Source organism: Condylostylus longicornis, unplaced genomic scaffold, assembly GCF_029603195.1.
Source record: "Condylostylus longicornis isolate FDR11 unplaced genomic scaffold, ASM2960319v2 ptg000080l, whole genome shotgun sequence".
In the NCBI taxonomy this organism is placed as follows: Eukaryota; Metazoa; Arthropoda; class Insecta; order Diptera; family Dolichopodidae; genus Condylostylus; species Condylostylus longicornis.
In genome coordinates, this window is record NW_026578048.1 from 290,945 (window position 1) to 317,807 (window position 26,863).

Here is a 26,863-nt window from a genome sequence, read left to right on the forward strand (position 1 = left end):
TTTTTCAAATTTTTATATCTTACATACATACATGTAAACATATTATATTATGTATATCCATGAAAAAAAAGAATATGTGTTACTAATGATATTCTGGTTGTGCGGATTCAATGATTTAGTGTGTTTTTGAATGTGAGACGTGTAATATCATACCCATCATCATTAATTTGTAATAAAATAAATTTTCAACGTCGTCTGCGTTGAATTGTGTCGTCGTTATCGTCGTCGTCATCGTTGTCTTTTTTTTCACGAACTCTTGGATGTTATTTTTTTTCTCTATATTTCCGTGATTTGATTTTTGTTGTGTGATTTGAATTAAAATACTTTTTTTATTTACATTCTTTTTTTTTACCCTTTATATTCCATCATAATAAAATAAGCAATTTATGTCCGTGTTTTATGATATTTACTATTTTTTTAACAGTATTATTATTAAAAAAAAAGTAGTAAAAGTGTTATTGTAAAATATTAATGAAATTTAATAGATTAAAAGCTAAATCAAGTGAATAAATATCAGTAAAATACAAAAAAAACAAAAATTATTTTGAAACTTTTTTCAAAATGTTTAAAAGAAAGAAGAAACAACTTAACTTTGGCAGTATTAGCCGAAAGAAAAAGAAAAATATTGACTTAGAATTGTCATTATTTGGTCAAAAATGTTACGTACAATTAATTGATTTAGCGGTATGTGAATTGAAATATTTTTATATGATAATTTATATTTATTTTAATTTTTTATATTTATAATTCTGTATTTTCTGTAATATCCAAAAATATTTTATATTTCAAGTTTAATTATGTATACATATATGTACAATCTGATTAAACCAAATTCCCAATATTTAAATATTAAAATTAAAAATTAACTAGATTTCAGTACAATTTTCATGCCGGATTTGATAATTTTAAGTAAATTTGATCAATATTAAATTAAGTGTTATGAGAAATGAGATTATTGGTCAAACATTAGGAAGTCAACAATTTTAAATATTTTATAATTACTGGCAGCGAAATTTTTTACATAAAAAAAAAAATAAAAGTATTGTGTTATCTGGAGCCGCCGCCGTCTGCCTATCCTTGTAACGAAATTTAATTCTTGAAAAGAAAACCATCTATATGTGTGCTATATATCATGCGTTTGAAATTCTGACAATCCTTACTATTTTGATTTCTAATAAGTCAATTAAAATTATTGTTTTAATGTAGGGATAATTCTATACTAAGATAGATATTTTTTGAATACTCAGTTCTTGTAGTTAAAACTAAAATTTGCGAAATACTTAAAATTTTGCAGTTCTGACTTCGAAAATTGAATGTTTGAATTCTCATTTTTCAGTCACAATATCAACTACTATGACTGAAAATGTTCAAAGTATTGCGATTGAGAGTTTCGTAAATAAAAGTGCAAGTATAGCAGATATAACATTGCCGGTATAACAGACTTTTTTTTTTTCGATGAATGTCTAAAGGAATGTTTTTGTACTGATATCAGTTATATGTAATTTACTTCTACAGACATTATTTACTTTAAATGTATACTATCATATTTATTCTCTCATGAATAAATATGATATTATGTATAATATCATATTATGTATAATATCATATTTATTCATGAGAGTTCTTACCATTGTTTTTGACAAATTAAGTATATTTTTATAATAAAAAAAATTAATTTAACGTCTAAAATATTATTTGATGTCTGAATTTACATTTTCTGAGAGTAAAAATTTCATATACAATTCATATAAATTAATAAACTTTATATATGTATGTATGTAGAAATAAATTTCGTACGGCAAGTGCATCGCATAAATCAAAATATTCGAATGTATTTGAACATTTCCATCAGTTTTGACAGAATCGACGTAATATGTAATTACTAATAAACGGCCGTTGTAATTTGCTCTGATGACAATTAAACCATTAGCGTTAACATTTTTTTAATTGTATGTAATTCGATAAATTAATAATAGACGTTGCATAATTTACTTATAATGAATTATTGTACCTACATGTATCCTACTTTTTTATTAAGTATAAATTGTTTGATAAGAATTATCTAAAAAAAAAAAAACTTGTCAACACCATAATATAATTTAATTATTATAATCTTATGTTTTCTAATTTGATTAATAACCCTTGAATTGTAATAATAATTTGCTTATTAATTTTTATTTAATAAAATAATAAAAATATCTTTTTCACTTGTTTAATTTCCCATGAGATAACAAAAAAATAAATACATGTTTTATTTCCGTCGCATCCGACGGAATTTTTCTACAAATGATCGAGCAAAATATTGATTATTTTCTTTTTTCTGCGCTTAATAAATTATTAATATACATTAAAATATTAAATAAACTTTAATATGACTATTAGAATTTTATTACTTAATTTATTTGCTTTTAAAAATTTAATTTGAATATTAAATATTAAATATAATGTGAATGTGTGAAATAAAAAAAATAAATTAACCCCCGCCGGAAAATATTTTAATGAATGAAATTTGTTTTAAATTTTAATTATATTTTTTATAGGTAATATATTTTAAATATTTTGTTATAAATAAGAAAATTCAATGAGATTTCTTAAGAATTCACGATACACGATCACAAGCATGCATTTATATACTAATATTGCACTTGAAATTGAGAGAATGACAGTTCATCGCGTTGGGCGCCTCAATGTGGATGGTAATTCTTCTGAAAAAGATACCCAAAATATGATAAGTTGAATTTTTCTAGAATATAGTGAGGCAAAATCACTTTATCATGTAAAATGGTGAGGTAATGATTATTTAATCCCGTCGGTAGTGACGCTGTCGGCTAAAATAGCCGCATTGAAATTTATTAATATACATTTTAAGAGAATAATGTTTTGGGTATACTTATATTACTTACGTATTGTATAAACTCCTAATCGTGGGGAGTAGGATCATATGAATGATAAAAAATTTTGTATGTTTATTAAGTTCAATAGTAAAGGTGTACTTTCACACTATATGACTTCCCACATAATTTTCGTTAAATAAATTCAAAAAGAAACTTATAAGGAAAGTCACGTTGTTTGAATATGTCGACAGTTACGTTTATGTCGGGTATCATATTTAAAAGAATGTAGTCTTTGAAAGAATGTAGTATTTTCATTTAAGTTTTTTGACGCCTTCATTCTTGATTTACCGTATGGTTTTTCACATAGCTTGGAATATACTTAACTTCTATATAAAATTCCGTCGCATTTCAATTTTCTTATTAAATTTTCTTTAAATAGTTTAATGTATTTTTCAAACATAAAAGCTAATGGCAATAAAATGGGTAATATCGAACGAACATGGCATTCATTTTTAATCAAACACCTTACAATTTATGATTATGCCAAGTTTTTCTTTTTAATTTTAAATTTATTTTAAAAAATCAACTTTGTATTAAATGCTTGAGCCTGTTTATATGTTCTTGAAATAAAAAAAGAATCATGTGAAGTTCAAATTTTTATTACAATTTTATGACTTTATTTTTTCGTTTATTTTAAAATTGGAAATAAACAATTTTTTTTATACGAAAAGAAAACCGCATTGCTTATTAATAAAAAAAAATTTACATTTCTTATCATCCAAACATAAAAAAAAATTCTTTCTTTTGAAAATCATTTTCAAATGAAATCGAAAACAATGGAAAATGTATTTATGATCCATTAATAAAATGATGAAATTTGTAGAGAAAAGGGGGGAAAAAATTTTCATATTTGAAAATGAATATTAGATTTTAAAATTCTTCAGAAATTTTTTTTAAATCAAATTCCACTTGTTGTTAAATTTTTATTAGCCGATCTTAGTTGATTAATACATTAAGAAATTATAAAAAATTTTATAACATTATCAGTTTGGTGAAATTATATTTCTAAATTTTAAATAAACTGTAGGCAACCCTAACGGCAAACTAATAATAGCAAAAGTCGGCGAATAATTCATTTAAAATTTTTAATAATCGCAATTAATTTCTGTTATTACTTAAAAGTTGTAATGATAATTTATGCCACTAAAAAACTTAACTTATGTACATACATATAATGCTTATATAAATATTAATTTGAACAGTTTGTACTATATAATTTAGTATTGTATAGCGCCAGAATGTAGAAAATTTTTCCTAATAATACAAAATCTTTCCTAACTACTTATAGAATAACAAACTAATTTATGAATAAAAAAATAAATTCAATTAAAATTTATATATAATATTTAAATAACATGGCTGTAAACAATTTATAAAATAAACAAAATCATGCTGTAGCTTAAATATTTTAATTTTCTACAAGTTAGGCATGTGTGTGTACATTTCTAAATACAAGAACATTTAAATAATTTAAATATTTTAATTTTAAGCAAAAGAATAAAAAAATATTATTATAAATATTTTCTTTACAGTGAATTCCAAAATTTTTTAACTCATTTAATTTTTTTCCACCTTATTCCTTGGGTTTCAACTCATTATTCAAATCTAAACACAAATTATCGTTTTAAATTATAACAAAAAATAATTTGATTTTTAATTTATGTTCTCAACTAATTCAACAATCAAACAAGTTTTATCAAACGAGGATTATAAAACATAAAATCGTTGAACCAGGTGTCTGCTATCTTTGCCCAACTATAGTTGATTTGGAAGTTAAAGAAATAATTTTCTTTTTCTGTTTTTTTTTGTATTCAGTTAACAATAAGACCTGCTTATAATATAGAAGCTGCTTTCTTATAAATATGTATATGGCGAAGTTTATAGTTTCATATAGAATAAAGCTGTTGTATTGGTTTTTTTTCTGTATGATACATACCAGTTTATTAGAGGGGTTTTGCGTTTACATTTTACCGTTATTTAAAACTGTAAGTAAATAAACAACAAAATAGTTGTGTAAATATTTTAATTTATAAATTTAATCAGAAAATTTATTATAAATTTATTCAGAAATTTTATATTGTATTATTTAACGGTGACCTAACTTATAAATATATAAGACAAAACTGAAACACAATGCAAAACTCCTTATTTCGAATTTGAAGAAGGTCGAGATATTGTAATATTTTGATTCTTTGTGTTCCAATTTGCATAGGTAATAAAACAAAAGTATGCTAAATATTTCTTATAAGAAAATTTTTGTTTTAATTTATTCTAAAAGTAAGATTCTAAAATTTAAAGGTTGAGAAAGATATCCTTAAAAATTGATAACAAGTCTTTGTACTATTTAAAAACAATTAAATATACTTACTTACTTTAAATTTTGCATATTCGATTTCTATTAATAAATTTTGCTTAAATTAATTAAAATTTTCTTAAATTTTGTTGTTTAAACATTAATGGATACTTGTTTAATGAAAAATAGAGGATGTCATATATGTAGTTTTCAAAAAACACATTCATAAATTACATTTGATATTTAAATCTTAGGTTAGGCTCCCTCAGCTTCTCTCATTCTAATTTAGATTGCATAAATCAGTGTGAGAAGCGTTACTGCCTGATGATACAGAAAAATCTCAATAATATATCACAGATAATTATGACATATATATACTATTTCCCGTCGGTAATTATTGAACATGATTTTCTATTTCAATACTAAAATTTTCTGTTTACCTACTTCTTAAAAAAAAATACATTGATAATTATAAAATTCTATATTAAATTATTTACGATTCAAGTAAATTGAACTAAACTGTATTAGACAAAGTATATTGCAAGTCATAATATATTCTTAAATATATGTACATACATATATCATATATATATATGTATATATACACATCGTATGTCTAAATATTTATTATTATAAAGGTATTTAGTTTAAGTACACTATAATACTTGATTTTCATACTTGAATAAATTTTTGTAAAATAAAACAACGATGATGCTTCAATTCAATAATATAACAGGAAATACATTTTATTATATAATGCTGGGTTGTTTATTGTCACAATTATATTTTAATTGTCAATTGAATGAAATGTTAAATTAGTTTTTGTATATGTGTTTATTTTCTATATTGTCGTAGAGGTAGAAGAGGGTGGACAAGAGTTAAAAGATTTGTTTTTGAATTCTTAATGATGTGATATAAAAATTTATTAATTTTATTTATAAAATCAAGTTGGGGGTTTATTAAAAAGAAAATAGGTTTTTATAGTTTTATTTTTGTGTGAAAAAGGATTATTATTTTTGTTCATATCTTCTCATTTCTGAATTATTCTATTGTAATTTCATTTATCACAATATTCAATTGAATTTAACAAAGAATTCTCTCATTTTAAAATAATAGATATAAATAACATACATACTTAATTATTATACAAATTAATAATACAAAAGAAATCTTAATTACTTAAATTACTTCAAAAAAAGAAAAAAGTAAGTTTTGTTTTTTGAAAGAAAAAATATAAGAGTTTTTAAATAAATAAATTTTAATTTGTGTGTTCATATATTAAAGCTTCATGATGATGATGATAAATTTGTGTGTAGATAAAGGTCGGAAGTACAATAAAAATTATTTTGAATGAAATTTTATTTTTTTTAATGAGTTCTTTAAGATTTTTGTCGAAATAAATTTTCCTTTCGATTTTTTTGTTGAGTATGAGACGCATTGTCTAAATTTAATAATTGATTTTCAATTATCATCACTTAAGTGAACATACAAATCACTTTCTTTTTTGGATTCTGCTTAAAATTTGAATAGAATTATGGTTGTATTTATATAAAGTTGAATATAAAGTTAAAGATTTGGTTCCCAGTCATTTGAAATCGTGAATTAGGAGCAATGCAATCTTTTCAAATACTAATGAATCTAGTGTTGTACTTTTAATAGTTGTATAAAGCAAGTATACGAACAAAATAATTTGTCAAATTAATAAGTTAATTAACTTGATATTTCAGAGCTGAAATTATTTAAATTAGGTGAACTCAGATGTTTTGGAGTTAACAAATTTTCGAATTCTGATCTAAAAAATTTGACTTCGAATATGCTGCTCAAGCAATTTTTTTTATCGGTTAATAAATCATAACAGCAATGTCAATGACTGATGTCAGACTTGCCGAGTTTAATAAGAAATACGCATACACGAATAGTGGATGCAAACTTAAAATCTTTTTGAAATCGCAATTCGGAATTTTCAAATTCATTGCTCATATATTTACTCCTTTTCAATTGAAACAGCAAGTTTCCATAACCTCTGTTAGAATTTACAAATATTCAATTTGTTATCCAAATTAAGATTAACCAATAAAAATTTTTCATTCAATCACAGCAAAATCTTTTCGTAATTAAAAATTAACAATGTTTTTTTTTTTAATTAATTTAATTAAATTTTATTTTATTATAATTTGTAAGTTAATTTTTGCTTGTATTGTACTATATTAAAATTTTATATATACATACTTATGTATGTATATAAATTTTTTAAATCCTTAAAAATGTTTCTGTCATCATCATCATTATCATATAATCATCAAATTGAAATTATTTTGCTTATTATACCTTGTTTTCTGTATTTAGGCGTTTTTTTCTTTGGGTCGTTGTTATTTTTTTTTTACATTTTTTGAATGTGGTATAAAATTTTGGTTAACCACAAAAATTAAGTATTTAATAGGTTAACTTTTTGGAAATTTCCAACTGTTTTAGGTAAATAAAAGGCGTGTTTATCTTTAGTAATTTTAATCATAATCCTAGGTATCATAAGGATTTTAAGTAAATATATAGTATGTATGTGTAAAAACTTATGTATTTGCAAAAACCAAATAGTTAAGAAATAATTATTCGTAAAGAAAATAAGGAAGTTATTATCCTTTAAATCCTTTAAATTTTTAAAAGATTATTTTTTATTATGTTATGAATTTTTTCTTTTTTATCTCATTAAATCAGATTACGTTTCATTCTTTTTTATTCTGCAAATTTCCTAAAATGACATTAATAAGGTATGTTAAATTCATAATTATTACAAATTTGAGGTTAAAATATAAAATGTTTCACCAAATATTATGTCTGGAAGAGTTTTTTTTTTGTTTATTTATTAAAAAAAATTAAAATTATTTACGGTTTACTGTGGAGAATTTTATTATGTAGAAATAATTTTACAAAACCATGTTTTGTGTTATTCGCTTTAGGGGTTTGAAATACATACTATACGTAGTCTACCTAAATACTGTTAATAAGTGGTGAATTTTTGACAATTATAATTAATCATATTATGCTAAAATTGATTTGTCAAATAATTGTTAAATTGAAATTATCAAATTGAAATTAATATTGAAATAAAATATGTTTAGTGAATGTTAATGAACCCACTGGCTGGATTCTTAGAATTTTCTTTTAATTAAATTGAAATATCATTGTTATATAATTGTAAACACTCTTAATTCAATCAAATTTAAAATTTAAATCGTGAATTTAGAAAATAAATTCTTATATTAAATAAATGCTAAATTAATAAATTGAAGTTGATGTCAAAATTCACTTACATATAAAAGAATTAAAGAATTAGCCGCCTAAATAAATTCAGTTTTGCTTATTTGACATTGACAATATTTAATTGTCATATAAAATTATAGGTTACAATAGCTTTTTATGTAAAATCAAATAATAAATTAGTTTTGAAGTTAAAACTAAGAAATTAAAACGTATCGAAAGTCATAAATCACAAAATACATTAAAGAAATTCTTCTAAAACCCGAATCGTAGTGATAGTAAAGAGCTCGACATTTATTACATTTATTTTAATTTTAATATTTGCAATAGAGAAACATTTTATTTAGCCATCTATTTTAAATTTTTGTGATTGATGAAGCACAAAAACCTTTAGAATTAATAATTAACTATTTTCATTTTTTACATTAAGGTAAGTGTCCCTATTACTGACATACTTCGCAACAAATTCAACTTTGGCGTGAGATATTTTATATGTGGGACACAATAAATGATCGTATTTCCGATTTTTTGAATAATTTGGATAATTGGGAATAATGTTTTTTATAAAATTATTTAATCAAAATATTTTTTAATTCATAATTTTTCGATTAAAGACGAAGAGAAAAAATGTTCCTAATATTGACATAACCGCAAATGTTTGTGTCTATTACTGACAGTTTGTGTTCCTAATACTGACAATGTAATTTTATATGCTGTAATCCATATTCTATATATGAATAATGGTTTAAAATGGTTAAAATGATAATATTTAATAAAAATGGAATAATAATTTGGATTTCTACGGATATTTCATTTTATTTAAAAAAAAAATTAAAAATTTATCATATTATAATTCAAACAAAAATAAAAAAAATATTTTTTATTGAATTAAAGGTAAAAATATGTGAAATTCAGCTGATTTGAATTTATTATTACTGTAGAATGTACTTTTACTAGTAGTCTTAATATGCAACAATGAATAAATAAAAATTTTTAAAAGAAATTTATGAAAATCTAATTCGAAATGACATAATGTTTTATAAAGTATTATAAGTAATATTTGCTACAAATGTATTCTTATAAATAATACCTAAAATATGATGTACCATATCACACGAAATTATAAGAAATCAGATCAATATATTCTAAAGCTGCTAATAAGCCTATTCTAAAGCTGCTTTTTGCTTTAACAAAAACTATTTATGTATTCAGTACGTAACGAAAGCAACCCATTCTCAATTTTTAGAACAACATTTTGGTTATTAAAAAGGACTACTTTTCTTATTTAAAGAGAACCATTTCCGTTGTGATATTTGCTATGACGTTAACGTTTACAGTAATTTCAAAGCATTTTTTTAGAAAGCGAATTGTACTGTTTTATTGACAGTATTGAATACAATATTGATACACAATTTATTAGACGAATATCACTATTAAAAAGGTAAAAAGGTCGTAGTCAGATATAGGTTTTCACAAATGTAATCGATTTTTATTCGACAGAAATAGTTTAATTAATTTTAAAGTATAAAAAAATTATTTTAATTAATTAAAATGAATATCAAAATTAAAACTTTATACTGACATAATTTTGTACATAATATTGACCCTCTTTAGATCGTATTACTGACACTAGTTTTTAAAGGTAAAATACTCCGAACCTGTAGTAAATTCTTAGTGTCAGAATTCGGACATTAGAAAGAAAATTCAAATTCGATTTTAATTAAATAAATACGAAAATAAAAATTTAAATATTTTAAAAATGACGTAATTTATAAAAATACGGATTTTTGACGTATTACTGACACATATGTCAGTAATAGAAGCATGGTTGAATTTTAGATGTTTCTAATACTGACAGAAATTATTTGTTAAAATTCTTATTTATTTAATGTTTTTACTCCGAATTACTTATAAAATAAGATAAAAAATAATCAAAATATTTAATTTAATATAAATACATATATTTTTAACCCTCAAATAAGTCAAAAATCAATAAAAACAAAATCGGAAAAATTAAGCAAAAAGTATAAGAAATTCTCCAATTCAACCCACCATTGCAATGTCTATGGGAACAAAACTGATTTATGCTCAATATTTTGGAGTTATTTCAAAACTAAATAAAAGGAAGTATTGCGATAATTTGAATTAATCTAGAAATAAAAATATATATATATGCTGTATAGAGAAAATCTCTTAATAATTATAAAAAACCTCATATATGTCAGTATTACCGCCACTGTCAGTATTAGCTACACTTACCTTATATGTATTACATACATATATGTACTTTAAATAACCTTCGATTTACGTTCGATTATTGGAATATTGCCAAGATTGAAAAATGTTTAAGTAATAAAGCGAATCAAGTTCGTCTTTAATTTAAAAATTTTTTCAATGAATTTTGATGAAAACTTGTATTTACAAATTATAAAAAGTGTTTAATCATTACAAAACCGAATAGAACAATTAACATTTTATTAAATATTTGTTGCATTGTTTGAAAGAAATTTGTTCAGAAAGCAATTTGTTTGACACAAGTTATAAGTCGGTAACAATATGAATATTTTTTTCCAGTAACGGAAAAATTAGTTAATTCTTTTAAAATTTATTCGAGAGAAATTTAAATTTTGATTTCAATTTCACTTGATTGATTTGATTTGAAGAAATTCATCGGTAGTTGATCGCGTTAATGTAACCTCGGTTCGTGACGTTTTTATTTTTTTTACCTCCAATATTGAATTTGAACAGATGCAAAATTGCCAGAGTATACTCTTATCAAATAAAAAAGTTTTGTAATTTGAGGGCATTGGTTTTAAAAACGAACGCAACAGAGTTTTGTTCTGTCATTAAATAATTTTTCAATTTTGAAATGTCAATGGTATGTTGTGTAAGAGCTTTGTGAAAATTCAAAGTATTTTTTGAATTTTCATAGAACAGAGCCGGTAGTAAAGAGAGTACGAAAATTTAGCTCTGATATAAAGAAACGCGGTTCTATTTTTTGACAGGTTTGAGTCTACTCTGTTAAAATACGCCCTCTGTTTAAGTGCAATTGAACATGCTATTTTAAAAAACAAACTCGCTACCATTCATTTTAGTTACAAATTTCTTTTTTTTTTCTCTTGAATTTTATTTTTCTGTTTTTCCTTTTTTTATTCTGGTCTGATTATTATCTTTTTAATGTTTGATCACACAATATTCATTGGTATGTAATAAATAACATGCTATCATGTAAATAATTAATTTAAATATTTTTTCATGTATAGTAAGTATCTCCGTTTTTATAAATTACTTTAACACTTTGTGTGATCAGTGTTATTCATATACAACTATGTATATGTATGTATGTATGCATATTTACGTGTACAATGTTTGTGGTGTGTAAAGAAATAAAGACACGATTTTTTGTTTTTTTATAAATAAAACTATCCATTTTTGGACATTCAATTTTAAAACTCTATATGAAAGAAAATAAAGAAGAAATCCCCTTTCTAAAAATTGAATACGTGCGTACTCAACGTAGGTGTCAAAATAATTTTTATTTTTGAGTTTTGATGTTTGTTTGGTAAAAATGTCATTTATCAAAAAAAGAAAATTTTATTTTTCTTCTTTGATTATTGTTTGACTTAAAAAATAATATGGTAGCGTTTAACCACCAGATTTGACAAAAGCTGTCAAAGGCAATATTAATATATAATAATAACAATAAAAGTGAAACAAACAGAAAAGATTTTTTTTTGTTTGTAAGATAAAATGTAATTTTGCTGAATCATTTTAGTTGTACAAATTTATTTACATGTACTACCTCATTTATATTGAATAACAATATTAATTTTTTCAAGAAAGAAAGAGAGCATATGGCTAAGATATTTATGACATATATTATAAGAGTTTGTCTTTTGTTTGTTAAAAATTTCCAAAAACAATTCCTTCTTAACTTCAAAATATCCGTTTGTTTTAGTTAATGAATATTTCGTTTAGAAGACTTATAGTAAGCATAATTAAATTCGAACTAAATATTTCAATACTAAAACATCAAAAAAATTCAGAAATTTTCAGAAATTAAAGGCACATTATAAAAATTGTTTTGATTTTAATTTAACGAATTTCTAAATCAATACAGTAATCTCTCGGATAAAATCACCTCGATATAAAAAACATATGTAAGTTTATAAAAAAATTATTATTTGCTCACTTCCAAAAACTACTTTAAGCGAAGATGTTATGGTTTTCCTTGAGGATTTCACACCAATCGCACCGGGATTGGAACAAATTCTTGTTGAAATATACATATGTTCTAAAATATTTCTGGATGAAATGTACGTATTTAATTATATAATCCTAAAAATAAATATTTTACCCAAATATATTTTTCGAAGAATTCCGTTATTTCGCCATCTGCATGAATATATCGTAAACTCCACTTGTGTGCGATATGTAAAACTTGTACATTTTGTATAAATTCTTTGTATTTTATTTTAATTATCCCAATGTTGATGAAATCCATTTTGATATACATACGTTTGCTTTTTATTTTGTATTCATCATTTTAAATTATGTGTACTATGCACACACGTTTAAGATTTAAATTTAGCGTTTGAATTTCATGCATATGTTGATTTAATTAAATTATTATTTCAATGTAGTTATACATACATATGTACAAGTATGAATGACAAGACAATGTCATAATAGTAGTACACATATAGCATATAATAAATATTATTGTGTGTATTGTATTGTATAAGTTTTTGCACAATAGTATGAAGGTGATAAATGTGTCATTTCCATTATTTTTAAAAAACAGAAAAAAAAATATAGTTTTAGAGTGCTATTAGTGTACCTAACAGTATTAATTAAAGTACAAAACAACAAAATTAAAATAAAATTAAAAAAAATTGTTTTCAATTAATTTCATTGTCATGAGAAATTTTACTGGTTGTAAATAAACGTAATTGAATTGAAGTAATCATCAACGCCGCCGATCAAAAAATTATTTTTTTTTTTTATCAAATGTAATAAAATTGGTGAAACCTTAATATTTCATTTTTAGACATACTTCAGTGAGGTTAGGTTAGATTGATGCAGATATCGAAGGGCGAACTTAGACCAGATAGGCCAATTGTGATACCGTTAGATCTTTATATCCCAATCTTCGTTTGAATAAGCCCGAATTTTCTATAAATCGTGTTAAATTTGTGGCATTTTCATAACATGAAAAAAAAAATGCGAGAAATCTCGTGTTTCCCGTGCCTAAGCTGAACAGAAGCACATAAGATGAACCGCCGTCTCCTTCTCCTCGTTATACCAGTTGCTGTATGTAAGTGTTGTTAATGTATAACTTCTAATTTTTTACTTAGTATTATGTATTTTAGCTTTAAGGTAAAGTTTTGCACTCTATTTTGATTTCATTTTTTAGGACTTTTTTGTTTCGGATAATTTAGTGAACAAATATATCGGAAATATTTAAAATCTTAATTATACAATGTTATAGTTGTATAACTTTACTAATTTATTCTCTAAATCTAAAATTCTCAACTGAAACCAATAATTTGTTGTTCCCATTATTAAAACTAACTGTACTAACTTACGAATTAAATTATGACAAATATGTTTATTTGACAAATTATCTCTTTTTCCTCTATAAATTGAAATAAAGATTTCTTTAAGCAAAAATAAAAGCATCAATTTAAGATTAATTACAATTATTAAAAATTATATTTAAAAAAAAAAACAAATCCCGCCTTCTTTTCATTAAGTAATTTGTAGGTGGTATAGGTGCTACTTGTTAGCATAACAGAAACCGAAAATAAATAAAAATTATAGCATAGCATTCTTGTCACTATTTTGTATGTAATAGTGTAATTTACTTTTCACTGTTTGCCTATAGTTGTAGAAACCCCAAAATAAAAAAAAAAATATATTTTTTTTTTTCAAATTTCATTCATTTTGTGTTTATATTTAGGTTGTATGTATGTATTATAAATTTTTAAGTGATTTCGGAAGCTTGGCGCCCTTTTCAAATTTATTTTATAAAATTTATTTGAATCGTTAAAAAAGAAAAATTTTAAACTTGAAAATTAATTTCATTGAATGAATTTGTACTTTTTTTTTCTATAAGTATAGAAAAAGAATGAGCAATAAATAATTCTAAATTCGTGTGATTTAAAAATGTTTTTTTTTTTTGCTTTAATGGTTGGGTAATTATTAATGAAAATTTTTACAAATATAAAAATATTTTAATAATTTGTTAAATCTGAAAAATTTAAATAAGATTTACTTTATTTGTATAATACAATTTTTGATATTTGTAATAATTAAAGAACATAAAACAAAATAATTAAGGCATGTGTGAAGATTAAAAGTTTCCTTTAATAAAAAATCGAGCTAAGAAATTTGCCTAAAAATAATTTTCAGATTATTTTAAAAGTTATTTGTGAGATCAGCATTGTTCGATTGATTCTCAGAAGAAACCCAATAATCTGTATTTCATTTCCACTACTATTAGTACTACTAAAAAGGGGAGCTGTTTCTCAGTACGACAGCTAACACACTATATATTGTGTAAATAAATATTATTCTCCGACCTTGGCCACACACGATTTCTCATTACCTCTTAAATAACTCATACCACTATTTATTCAGTAGTGAATAAAATAATTTATTTAATTTTAAGTGAAAGCAAAAATCACATTTATTATAAAAAAAAAATTCCTTTTTTCTTTCACACTTTTTGACATTAAAATATTATGAAAATTATTTTCTCATTTTTCGCTTATTAAAATAATTTTATTTTTGATGCTTATTTTTTTTTTTTATAAAAGTATAATAGTTGATCATCTCACACTCACACTTTATTTAACAAGCTTATTTACTTCATACAATAGGTTGATGATTATAAAGAATAACTTAAAATATTATACAGTCATACTTGGGCTTGTAGACACAGAATTTTGTTTTTGGCTTATATGATACGAGTATCATTAAAAATTCGAAAATAATTTCTAAATGTCATAAAATCTTAAAAAAAAAAATTCAATGGCTATATTATTGTTGAAAAAATCTTTTAATATGGATTTATATTCTTATTTGCATTCCTGTGATGATATGATAATACATTTTTGTAGGTTTTAATCCTTTGTGTCAAGGTTATATCGTTGATTTGAAAGTTAACCCATTTTTTTTATTCTCCTATACACATTTTTAAAATAATCTAAATGCATAAGAAGGCACTTATAAAGAAGTGAAATAATAAAATGTTCTGGAAGGAAAAATAAACTTAGCAAAATTATGCTCTATAGATTGACTCTGTCCGTTTCTCTGATAAGCCGTGTATTCCGTATGTTAATAAAAAGTTGGAACTTTATAAACTCTCAACTGTTCTTCAGTAAGATTTCCAAAATTGTAACATTTTTTTAAAATTCTAATTACATTTAAGCCCTAAACACTGGTACCAAAGACAAGAGATAGAAACGAAACGAAAAAAAAACATAGAAAATTACATCAAACATGTTGCTTATAAATTAACTTTAAATCAAACATGTTGTTTAGTTTTTTATAATCGAATGATTTATTCAATATTGTTTATTTAATGAGTTTCCACTCCACGTTGTTTAGAATTTCTTTAATTTTTTTTTTAAACTACCTTATATTGTACTTTTTAAGAAATTTCAAAACTATTTTACATGCTCATTCAGAAAAAAAAACGAAGCAAGTTAACAAACAATGAACCCAAAAAAAAAAAAACAAAGAATAAGAAAACACAAAACTAAACTCGAATTCTCAATTTTTATCGCTTTAGGAAAAACATATTACATACATTATTTTTTTTTTATACTGATGCCATTATAAGTATGGATGCAAACAAAACACATTAAACGGGTATAATTTATGTTGTTTTTCTATAGAAAAGAAAAACAAACCCACTCGATATACACTTAAATTACATATGGCGCTCACTTATTTTACATAAAATGAAAAATAATGAAAATGGAAAAAAAGACAATTTTGATTTCTCTCTTACTCCTTTTTTTTAATGTCCGTATTGAATACATGAATGATAGAGGTATTGTTTTCACAACGAATTTGCATTATCGAAATTTTAACAAGAATTTACTTGCTATTAGCATTTATCGTGAGATATTTGTCAGTTTGTTGTTCCGCTCACCTATGCATTTCAAGTGCAGTTGCTCGGACTTTCATAAAAATTGTATATCTAAGTTTATTTTGGGAATGTGATGATCAAATGTTGGGTTACATTTACTCCAGGCAATTGGACCTTTGCAAGGCGCCACTTTTTAATTTAAAATTTTTAAAAAAATTTTAACCAAATATTATAGAAAAATTTATAATAGGCTCTCATTTGCTGTAAAAATGATTTCCATAAACAATATTGCAAAAATTAAGGGCCAGTAACTGGTATTTTATAATAAAGTACTGAATCTTATCATTTCCAATAAAATAGAGAATAATTGACAAAACTTTTTCAAGCAGGGAACGTTTATTAAGAATCTAATTAATTTTTTTGGAGATATATGGACTAAGCTTTCACAAAATTTGAAATAAGTGTTTAAAGTATATTTTCACCATCTAGTGCAATTCTTTAGTCCAATAAAAATAAATTTGCTTAATATTATTGGTTATAAGGTGGCCACATCAGATTTGCTTTTTTTTTTTTTAATTTTATTCTGACGACATACCTTGATTGCTATTTAAAATAATGCTTAACTATTAAGAAAAAAAAAATATATCTGGTATTTGGTCGCACAAGTTTTAAATATTTTGTAACATGTTTTCTACATTTTTTTTTTTTAATTCTCATCTCGATTACTGGTATGTCATAATTTTTTATTACTGTTTCTATTTGTGTGTGCATATTGTCTAGATCCGAAGTGCGGGGCTTATATAAATTGATTATTATAATATGAATAATCGACTAGCAACAAAAACAGATCAAACTAGATAAGTCAAATCAAATTAAAATGAAAAGAAAAAAATATTTCTAGTGACTTATTGGTTTAAGAGTGTTAGTTTCATTCTATTTTCGTTTTGAAGCAGTAAAAAAAAAAGAAAACTGAAAAAAATATTTGTTATTTTTTTTTTCGCTTTTATTTAAATTTTTGTTTTATTTATGAGATTTTTAAACTATAAGATGTAGAACATTAAATAAAAAAATTTTTCGTTCTCGTTTCTCTTCGTGCTGATTAAAATTAATTTTTTTTTTTTTAAAAACTGGATTCATTCAGGTGATATAAGAATTTTAATTGCCATGTCAAAAAAAGAAAATCTATTTAATATTTTTTTTTATATATTTATAAATATTTTGTATGTTTTTATACAATTTATTTAATTTGATTCATGTGATTGAAATTAATCGTGAAAAGAAGGTGAACAAACCTGCATTTTAAAATTTTTGATTTATTTACGCTGATTTAGTGTGAACATTAAAAATTCCTTATATAAATTAAAATTGTAAGTTTTATAACCACATTTAGTATTTGTTATATATATTAATAAAATTAAGTAAAATAATTTGTTGTGATTAATGAATTTAATTTGTAAAATGGTTGTGATTAAAAATAATTTTTATTTCTTTTCTTGGATAGCGAAATTTTTTAATAAATTCTTGTAATTTTCTGTTAATTTTTTGAAATTATTGCCGAATGAATTATGACTTATATTTCGTAAAAGTCCTATAGTATAGGAAAAATATGCCTGCCATCCTAGGGTATTTTATTAAAAAAAAAAATACTTTTATCCAGGTTTAAAAGACTTTGAATGAAGCAAAATGGTGTTCAAAATTCTAGCAACTTATGCCAACTCCTTGTACATTGAGGTATGATTTATCTGCGATTTTATTGTATAATTTCATTGCATGTTTGTAAATTTATTATGTTCATTTACAACTTTAAAAGTCTTTGGTTTTATTTCTTAGTTTGTTCGTTTGCTACTACTGGTTTTGTTTAATTTCTAATAAAGTAAGATGAACTCTTGTCATCGATAATTAAGATAACATTTTTTAACACTTTTAATAAATTTATTCTTAATAATTCTTAATAATTTAATTCCAACCTAGTACGGCTTCTAGAATAACTTAATTATGAAATTCCTATTTTTTCTAATGTCCCTCCTAAAATTTATACAATAAGATTTTATTATAGAATTTACTTTTTATATACGTATACGTATACCGGCATTTAAAATTGAAATTTTCTTCACTCTCGAAACCAGTTCTTTTGACCAATTGTATTTTTTATTTGCTACAAGATCGTATGGTTTTATGAAATGAAATGGTAATGAAGACAAACTTTAATAACGATTGTGTCAGAAAATTTTTATTCTTCGTACTTATGCTTCGTTATCAAAGATATTACAAATAAAAGTGATATAAACTTTAATATTAACAGTTTTTTCAATGAAAATATTAAGGAATTATGGGGTTTAATAATTTTGTTTTATTATTCCTATGTATGTATGAACGTATTGTGTAAGTACAAACATAAATTTTTGCAATACAATACCCAAATATTTCTGTATTAAATGTGCCATTTGTAATACTCAGGTGTATGATTTTAAAGAATTGGAAAAGACAAAATCAAGCTCAATTTTTAATAATATTGTAAATAAAATTAATTTTTTCTTTTTGATTATTCTAAAATACATATATATTTACTAATATTGTTTTATTATTAATTTGCAAAAGTGATTGTGTATGTGTATACATATATAGTATTTATATGTATGTACATATTGTTTTATACACCTTGCCTTTTCTTTTTGTATTAAGGCCTTGAATCCGGTCGTCAACACTTTTTCCCTTTTCTTATTGTAAACATAATAAGAGTTAAAGTTTTTTATGAAATAAAAAAATTTTTTTTTTTATTCTTATAAAAGTTACATATAATGTTTGATAGCTTTTAAGTATATATACATATACAAATAAAATCTATATTAACACGTTCATGTAAGTATGTAAAAGATATTAAATAACGATGTAAAATTGATAAAATGTAAGTGTATTTTCATGTACATAAGTATGTTAGTATCAAGCAATGGTAAAAACTAACTAAGAATTTCACTAAGAAATAATAAAGAGGCGCTCTTAATGTATACATATTTGAATTGTACATACCTATGTACATATGTACTTGTCTTCTTGTGATGTGCTTATAAAGTGACTTGGAATATATTTTCATAAAAATGTGTTGATGATGTTGATGATATCCAATGTATTTGATACCCATGTTAGCATAATAATATTAAAAGGGTTACCAAATTCTTTAAATTAAATTTTTTTAAGGGTAAAATGAATGGGTTGTTAAGTGGGTTAAGACAGAATTCAGTGCATTCAGTCAAAGGTAATTTTTTACTTAAAAATTTGAAATTTTTAACTTTTTACTCATCGAAAAAAAATTTAGTAAAATTGAAAATTGTGAAAAAAATTGCAATAAAGACATTTCTGCATTCGAATGCTAGCAATGTAAAAAGTTCGCAAAGTATTGTGTTTACATTATGGAAATAATTTGAAGTTTAAATTGTCAAAGTTGTTTTGACATTTATATATGATTTTACTATTTGAGAACTTTTCTTCAAACTTATACCAACCTTATTATAGTTTATTTAGAAAAAAGAAAAAAAAAGCCAAAAATGAATAATTTATGGTTGGGAAATATGAAATGAATCAAAAGCGCTATACTAACACTCAATTCTGGAAATTTCGAAATGGCATAAAGCTTTTTTTTCTATAAGCAGTTATAGTTTTTACAGTTTCTGCTTTTTTCTGTACATTCAAAACAGTTTTGAAGTAATATGGAATACCCTGTTCTGTCAAAATATATACAATAATAATTATATGGATATCGATACTTCGCATACGTTAACGTAGTTTTTAATAATATAGAAGCTAGAGCTTAAGACTATCAAATTTTTAACTAAAACGTTAAGACTCTTAAAATATCGTTTATATATACAAATTAAATTCATAGTTTTGACTAGTTTACGATTCTAATTCTAAAGAATTGAATACTCGAAAAAAAATTTTTTTTTACTATACTCGTAATATTTAAGAGTTCGTGGCAACTCTAATGCGTTTGTAAACAATTGAATTTTTAACTGATGTTATTTATGAATAATCTACTATCTCTTACCTTATTTTATGGGTCTCAAGAATCGTTTGATTCAAAATCATTTTTATTTGGTTTGTAAGTACAAAAAGGAATATGCTTTTTTTTATTACTTTGTTCTTTTTTTTTTATATTCTGTAGCCGTATACGATCATATTTTTTAAGTACACCTATATCTGTATAATCGATACATATCTGTTAACATATACAATATATAAATTGTATACCGGTAGAACAAAGCGCTCATTCACCGTGAAATTTTCTATGTGCTTCTGGAAGAATAAATGTTTTGTGCTTCTTTTTTTTTGTTGCTTTTTCTTTTATACATTTTTACGTTCTCCTTGTTTTTTTTTTACCGACCGTATTGTGTAAACAATAGGTAGGTTATGTGATGGCAACAAATTTTGCATATCGAGTTTTCGGTGGGAACGTACTTCTCCATAGTAGGGAAGTGTAAATAAACTATTTTTAGCAACCTGTCGGTCTGTCGGTCTGTCGGTCTGTCGGTCTGTGTGTGCACGCGTGTATCTCAAGTTCGGTTGAACCGATTTTGATGAAATTTTATATGTAAGTTTGTTTCCACCATGGCACGGATCGATCAACTTTTGGTATATATCAGGCCTCGGGAACTGCACTTTTTAGCGGGCCTGTTTTACATTTTTGAACATTTTGAAGAAAGTATTCAACCGATTTACTTGAAATTTTATATATAAGCTCAGCTCGACCATCCGCAAAAATTCGTATGTTTTGGAAGAAATCAGGCATCGGCAACTAGACGTTTACTACGGGCCAAATATACATTTTTTTTGTATATAAAGAGAAATAATCAACCGATTTCATTGAAATTTAATATATGAACTCCCCGTATTAAAACAATGAACATGTAAATTTTTTGGAAAGATCAGGCATCGGCAACTAGACGTTTACTACGGGCCAAACATACACTTTTGTGTATATAAAGAGAAATAATCAACCGATTTCATTGAAATTTAATATATGAATTCCTCATATTAAAGCAATGAACATATAACTTTTTTGGAAAGATCAGGGCTCGAGAACTGATTTGCGGGCCGATTTTACATTTTTCACCATATCCACAGAACAAATTGATGGAATTTCTTGAAATTTGATATTTGAGTTCTGGTTGTTACCGAAACTAACTGGTGAGCATTTCAAGGAATTCGGGTAGCACAAAGCGAAACTCTACTAAGAGCCAAATTTACATTTTTCTAGGTATGTTAACTATAAGCTTACTAATGTCCTAAAAATTGGAAAGAAGTATTTAACAGACATTTTTATAATATTCTGTAACACTTTCATTTAACTAGACAATACACAATGCGGTCGGTTATGTGCTGACCACATCAGATTTTTTTTTTTTTTTTTGCCAACAATATCATCATTCTTTTATTTATTATTATTTTATCATCATCATCATCATCGTCATTATATTACCCGCGCGATATCATTATCAAGCGTCAGAAAAGTGTGATGATTTCAAAAGATGGGATTTAAATACTTAATTTGTGCAGAGCAGAAAAACAAAAATTAAATGAAAAGATCGAGAAACTATTCATCAGTTTTGTTGATTTAATTATTGGAAAAAGCAAAGAAAAAAAAATTTTAATTTTTTTTTTTTTTGCTTATGAATTTTTAAGGAGTCTTATGAATTTAAAATTGCATAAACAATACAAAAAACACGAAAAATATAAAATGAAAAGAAGGAAATATTATTGATGTGGTTTTGGGAATTTTATACAGTTTCATATTTATGCGCTGTAATTCAATTCTTAAGAGCAACCTTTTTTAATATTGTTCTACATATAATATTCTTGTTTTACAATCCTATTATTATTATTTTCATATTTATTACATAATATTGCATATGGAATTAAAGTTTTGAATTTTGATTTTGATTAATCACGTACATACACACATTACTATTCTTATGTGTAGTTCTAAATTAAAAGAAAATTATTGAATTCTATAGTGGTTGTTGTTGTAGCTGTAGCTAATTAGCATCTGTATCCGGGTTGACGATCCCTGGCCTGGGTCGATGTTGTAGCTGCGAGCCGGGGTCTCTCCGGTACGTAGAACAGATCTTCGTGGGAGAGTCTTTAGTGGTTGTTTTGAACGGTTTATTTTTAAAAGATAAAAAGATTTTTTTTGCCTAAAAAATTTTTAATTTAATTTTCTTGATCCTTTAATTTTATTTTGCACAAACTTCCTTTTAGAAATTTACAAATCCGTACAATCTTTTATTTGTGTTAAACAAATATGGCAAGCTTTTATTTTGGTTAATGCCAATCAATGTCAATTTTCTTCAAATATTAATTTACAATTTAAAATAATTTTTTTTTTACACACCTATTTCTGACATCTTAAAATACATATAATACTTCAAATTCTGCATTTAAAGTACAGTGACGTTGACGTCGATTCAAAAAAATACTTCATTCTATATCTATACGCTCCTTACTATGGGAAGGAACTGATCTTGATAATAGGAAAATTTCAATTAGTAAAACAAATATTTTAGTATCTCGAAGTTTCATACCTCAACTGTCAAAATTTTTGACATATTTACAAATTTCATAATAATTTCTTTGATAATTCATTTAGTAGGAGTCTTATAGAGAGTGAAATTATTCTTAAATTTTTTTTTTTGGAATAATTATTTAAATTTAAACAAACAATTAAATTAAATATGAAAGAGAACCTAAATTAAAAGTATGATAAAAGGTTAATTAGATTTTTTGTTGTTTCTTTTTTGCTTTTATATTTTAATTCTTATCTAAACATCTCTACAGTATATTATTTTGTTATTCATATGCGACTCATATGTTTATTAGTAGTAAAATAACATGAATTAAAAGTGAAACCAAGGGGGTTCATTCAGTTTACTTAATTAGATTTTAATGTGCCTCCATTATTATTTTAATTTTTTTATTTTTTTTATTTTAATGCTTTGCGTTTTGTCTTTTTTTTTTTAAGCTGCACGTTATTTAATTACAAATTATTTGAGGAGTAATCATTTAACTTAACCATTATATCAAGAACTACTAGTTTATATCATGAATTTTTAACCATGTGTAAACAAAAATTATAAATATCAATTTATCTTTTATATTTTTATTGTCAAATATCATGTTTGTTTTTTTGGGTTTAAACAGCTTCCTGATTATTCTGAAATAAAAAATTTTGAAGAAATTAATCAAATGACGATAAATTTATACACACACAATTTATACATACATATGTTATTGTCTGTATTTTTAATTTAAAACAATTTCATTCTTTTCATGCGACTTTAAAAAGAGTTGGTTTTTTTATTGAATTGGCTAAAAAAACAAAAAACATATACCTATGTTATGTACATATAAATGTAGGCGACCATACCAGTTGATTGCAAAGTAGCAATTTTCATTTCGTTTATTCGACTGAAAACAAAAGAATAAACTTTTCGAGAATTAAGACCAGAAATATAAAAAAATAATTAAGTATTATGTATACTCTTTACTATTCACATTATTTAAGAGGAATTGCATATATTTGGGAGGAATAGTAAAAACAAACAAAAAATTTTCTAGAATAAGACTAGTTAAATCACATAGGCTGTTAGGTTACAGTCAGAATAAGTGGTCGTCGTCGGCACCTATAATTTTTATTTTATTTTATTGAAAATGTTTATGTTTTTATTTTACTTCCTTTTTGTTTAATTTTAATTCTTTTATTATATAATTTAATTATTTATCAATTATTTATTATTATAATAATTATTATTTATTACACTTATATGATTTATTTATTAGAGTTCGTTTTTATATAGTTCTATTCTTTTAAATTATAAACCCTGCTACCTTGCCTGTTCACAAACTAATAATGACGAAATTCTCTTGGAAATACAAGAAGAATTTCGTGTTATACAATACAGTTTGTTGAGAATCAATTGTCGAATAACTGCATTTCATATTAAATTAAAATTTGGTTGTAAAGCGATGAACGTACGTACATGTATGCATACCATAAGTAATACAAATACTTTAAAGACCAATAATTACATACAGGGTGTTTCACCTGCCTAATATTTTTCTTCGCGTCGCTACAAATATTAACCTCCATTTCTACGTCATTTCTATGAGAATAAATTTCCCACTATGAATTCATTTGATAGAAGTTCCATTACAATTAACCGGATAAAAACTAACTGAAGATTTAGAATTGTGGGGCAGCAGAAATAGAAACAAATTCTATTCTATAGAAAAATAATTTTCTTAATAAAATCTAAAATTTCTGTCTTTTCTCTAGAAATTTTTCAACCGGCCGTCAAGCCGTACGGACAATTTCAAACTTTGTAGAAAAAAGAAAACAACAATCAAAAATCTTACAAACTTAATACTGTCGTGCCCCTCCTTGATTGTTTTCTTTTACTTTTTATTTTCCTTCTTTTTTTTTTTATTGGAATTGAAATTTCATTTTTCATCTTTGATTAATACTGACAACTATAAGGGATTAGGGATCACATTCTTGTTGAATTTTATGTTTTGTTTAATGCTTACATTGTTTTTTTACACATAATTTGTAATATAAGTCTCTTTATATGTATGCATATATGTATATGTATTGTGGGTGGTCATCAATTACCATTTAAATTAAGTTCGTGGATTGTGTGTTCATATATGCTAACATAAGAGTTAAAATAAATTCAAAGTTAAACTGATGACAAAATATTTGTACAGAAATTGATAATTTTGACCTCTGAATTCTGAAAAAAAAAATGTTAAAAATAAATTTTTTTTTGCTTTTTATTATTTTCAATTTAAAATTAATTTTTTGTTATATAAAAAGTAATTAATAACTTGATTAAAAAATAAAGAAAGAAAAAAACTCTGAACTAATTGTATTCAATCGATTGATTGAATTAATTTTTAATTTTTCTTGCTTCTGGGTACCATCTCTTGTGTTTTTCAAAGAAATTTTATGACTTAATTAGAAAAGGTTTAGCTAAAACAATGGAATATTGTGTTATCTTATTAGGAAATATTTTTTTTTTGTTTTTTTAGGGATCATTGAATTATTAAAAGTAAATTTTTTACATATGTATATATGGAAGTTTGCGAGTTTTTTTTTGTTCAAAAATAGCATTTTTAATAAATCTGACAAAAAAAACTGGCATTTTTAATGAGAATAAGCTAAATTTTAGTTCTGTTTATTATTCGATATCTCATATTTTGTACAAATCTGGATGGCTGAGTTAATTTTTGGTTCTTAAAGTTAAATAATTGTTTTTTTTATTAAATTACGTAAGACAACTGTCAATAAAAACTATATATATATATATATAAATAGTATTATGAAAATTCTGTGAAAGGCTCAATTGGGTATAGACCCAATTAAATTCTTGAATAAAGTTGAGTGTGTTATGCACTGATACAGTGAATGCTGTACATTCGAATTATTTATTATATGCACCCTAAAATGAAATATAAATAACAATTTTTCATATTGGTTAAGAAATTATTTTGAATTTTTTTTTCACAACTTATCCTATAAATTCCTCCTTCTTTTTTCTCTTAAATTTTGTTTCCCATATTATACACTGCAAAACAATTTAAAAAATCCTTTCTCAATAATCTATATAAGATATGCTCAATCTAATATATTATACAAGATTAAATGGACATCAAATTAAAAATTTAACAAAAAAAAAAAAACGTATAACGAAAAATGTCTGCCCAGAAATTTTATCCATATAAGTATTTATAAACCACTAAATCCTAAAAAGAACAAAAAGAAAGAAAAAAAAAAGGAAATCTTTCCGGTCCACTTAAGAATTTGCAATGCCTGCAGGTGACAAATCTTCAATTTAAATCAACTAAAAGTACAAACACACATAAAAATAAATTAAAAATACAAAAAAAAAAGAAATTTGATTTTGAAATCCTGATAAAATTATCCTTTATACTACCTACGTTTTACTTGCCTTTCCTTTTTTGTGCGTAACATCTCTATATAATATCTAAGCTATTTGTCCTTTATTGTCCTTGTCCTATGTACATCTGTATACATAAAAAATTAATATATTTCAAAAAAAAGGAAATTCAATTCAATTATATTTCAATAGAAAAATATTATTATATAACTTTTTACATGGTTTATTGCTACAATTTTTCGATTAAAAAATTTTTGTGGTCTAAAATTATGAAATTACGCATTTACATATCATATGTAAATATATACCGGGTGTTTAAATAAGTAAATAAATTATCAAGAATATATTTACCAAGAATAACCAGTTTTTT

The 26,863-nt window shown here is 24.0% G+C and overlaps 1 protein-coding gene across 1 annotated transcript in view; it reads left to right on the forward strand.

The window, feature by feature from the left end:
- The first annotated feature begins 540 nt into the window (after positions 1–540).
- Positions 541–26,863, forward strand: part of LOC129613007 (histone-lysine N-methyltransferase trithorax) — a 120,428-nt gene continuing 94,105 nt past the window's right edge. The window contains exon 1 of the mRNA XM_055526883.1: positions 541–684. Within this exon, the coding sequence (XP_055382858.1) occupies positions 562–684 (123 nt within the window). The 5' untranslated portion in view covers positions 541–561. The remainder of the gene's footprint in view (positions 685–26,863) is intronic.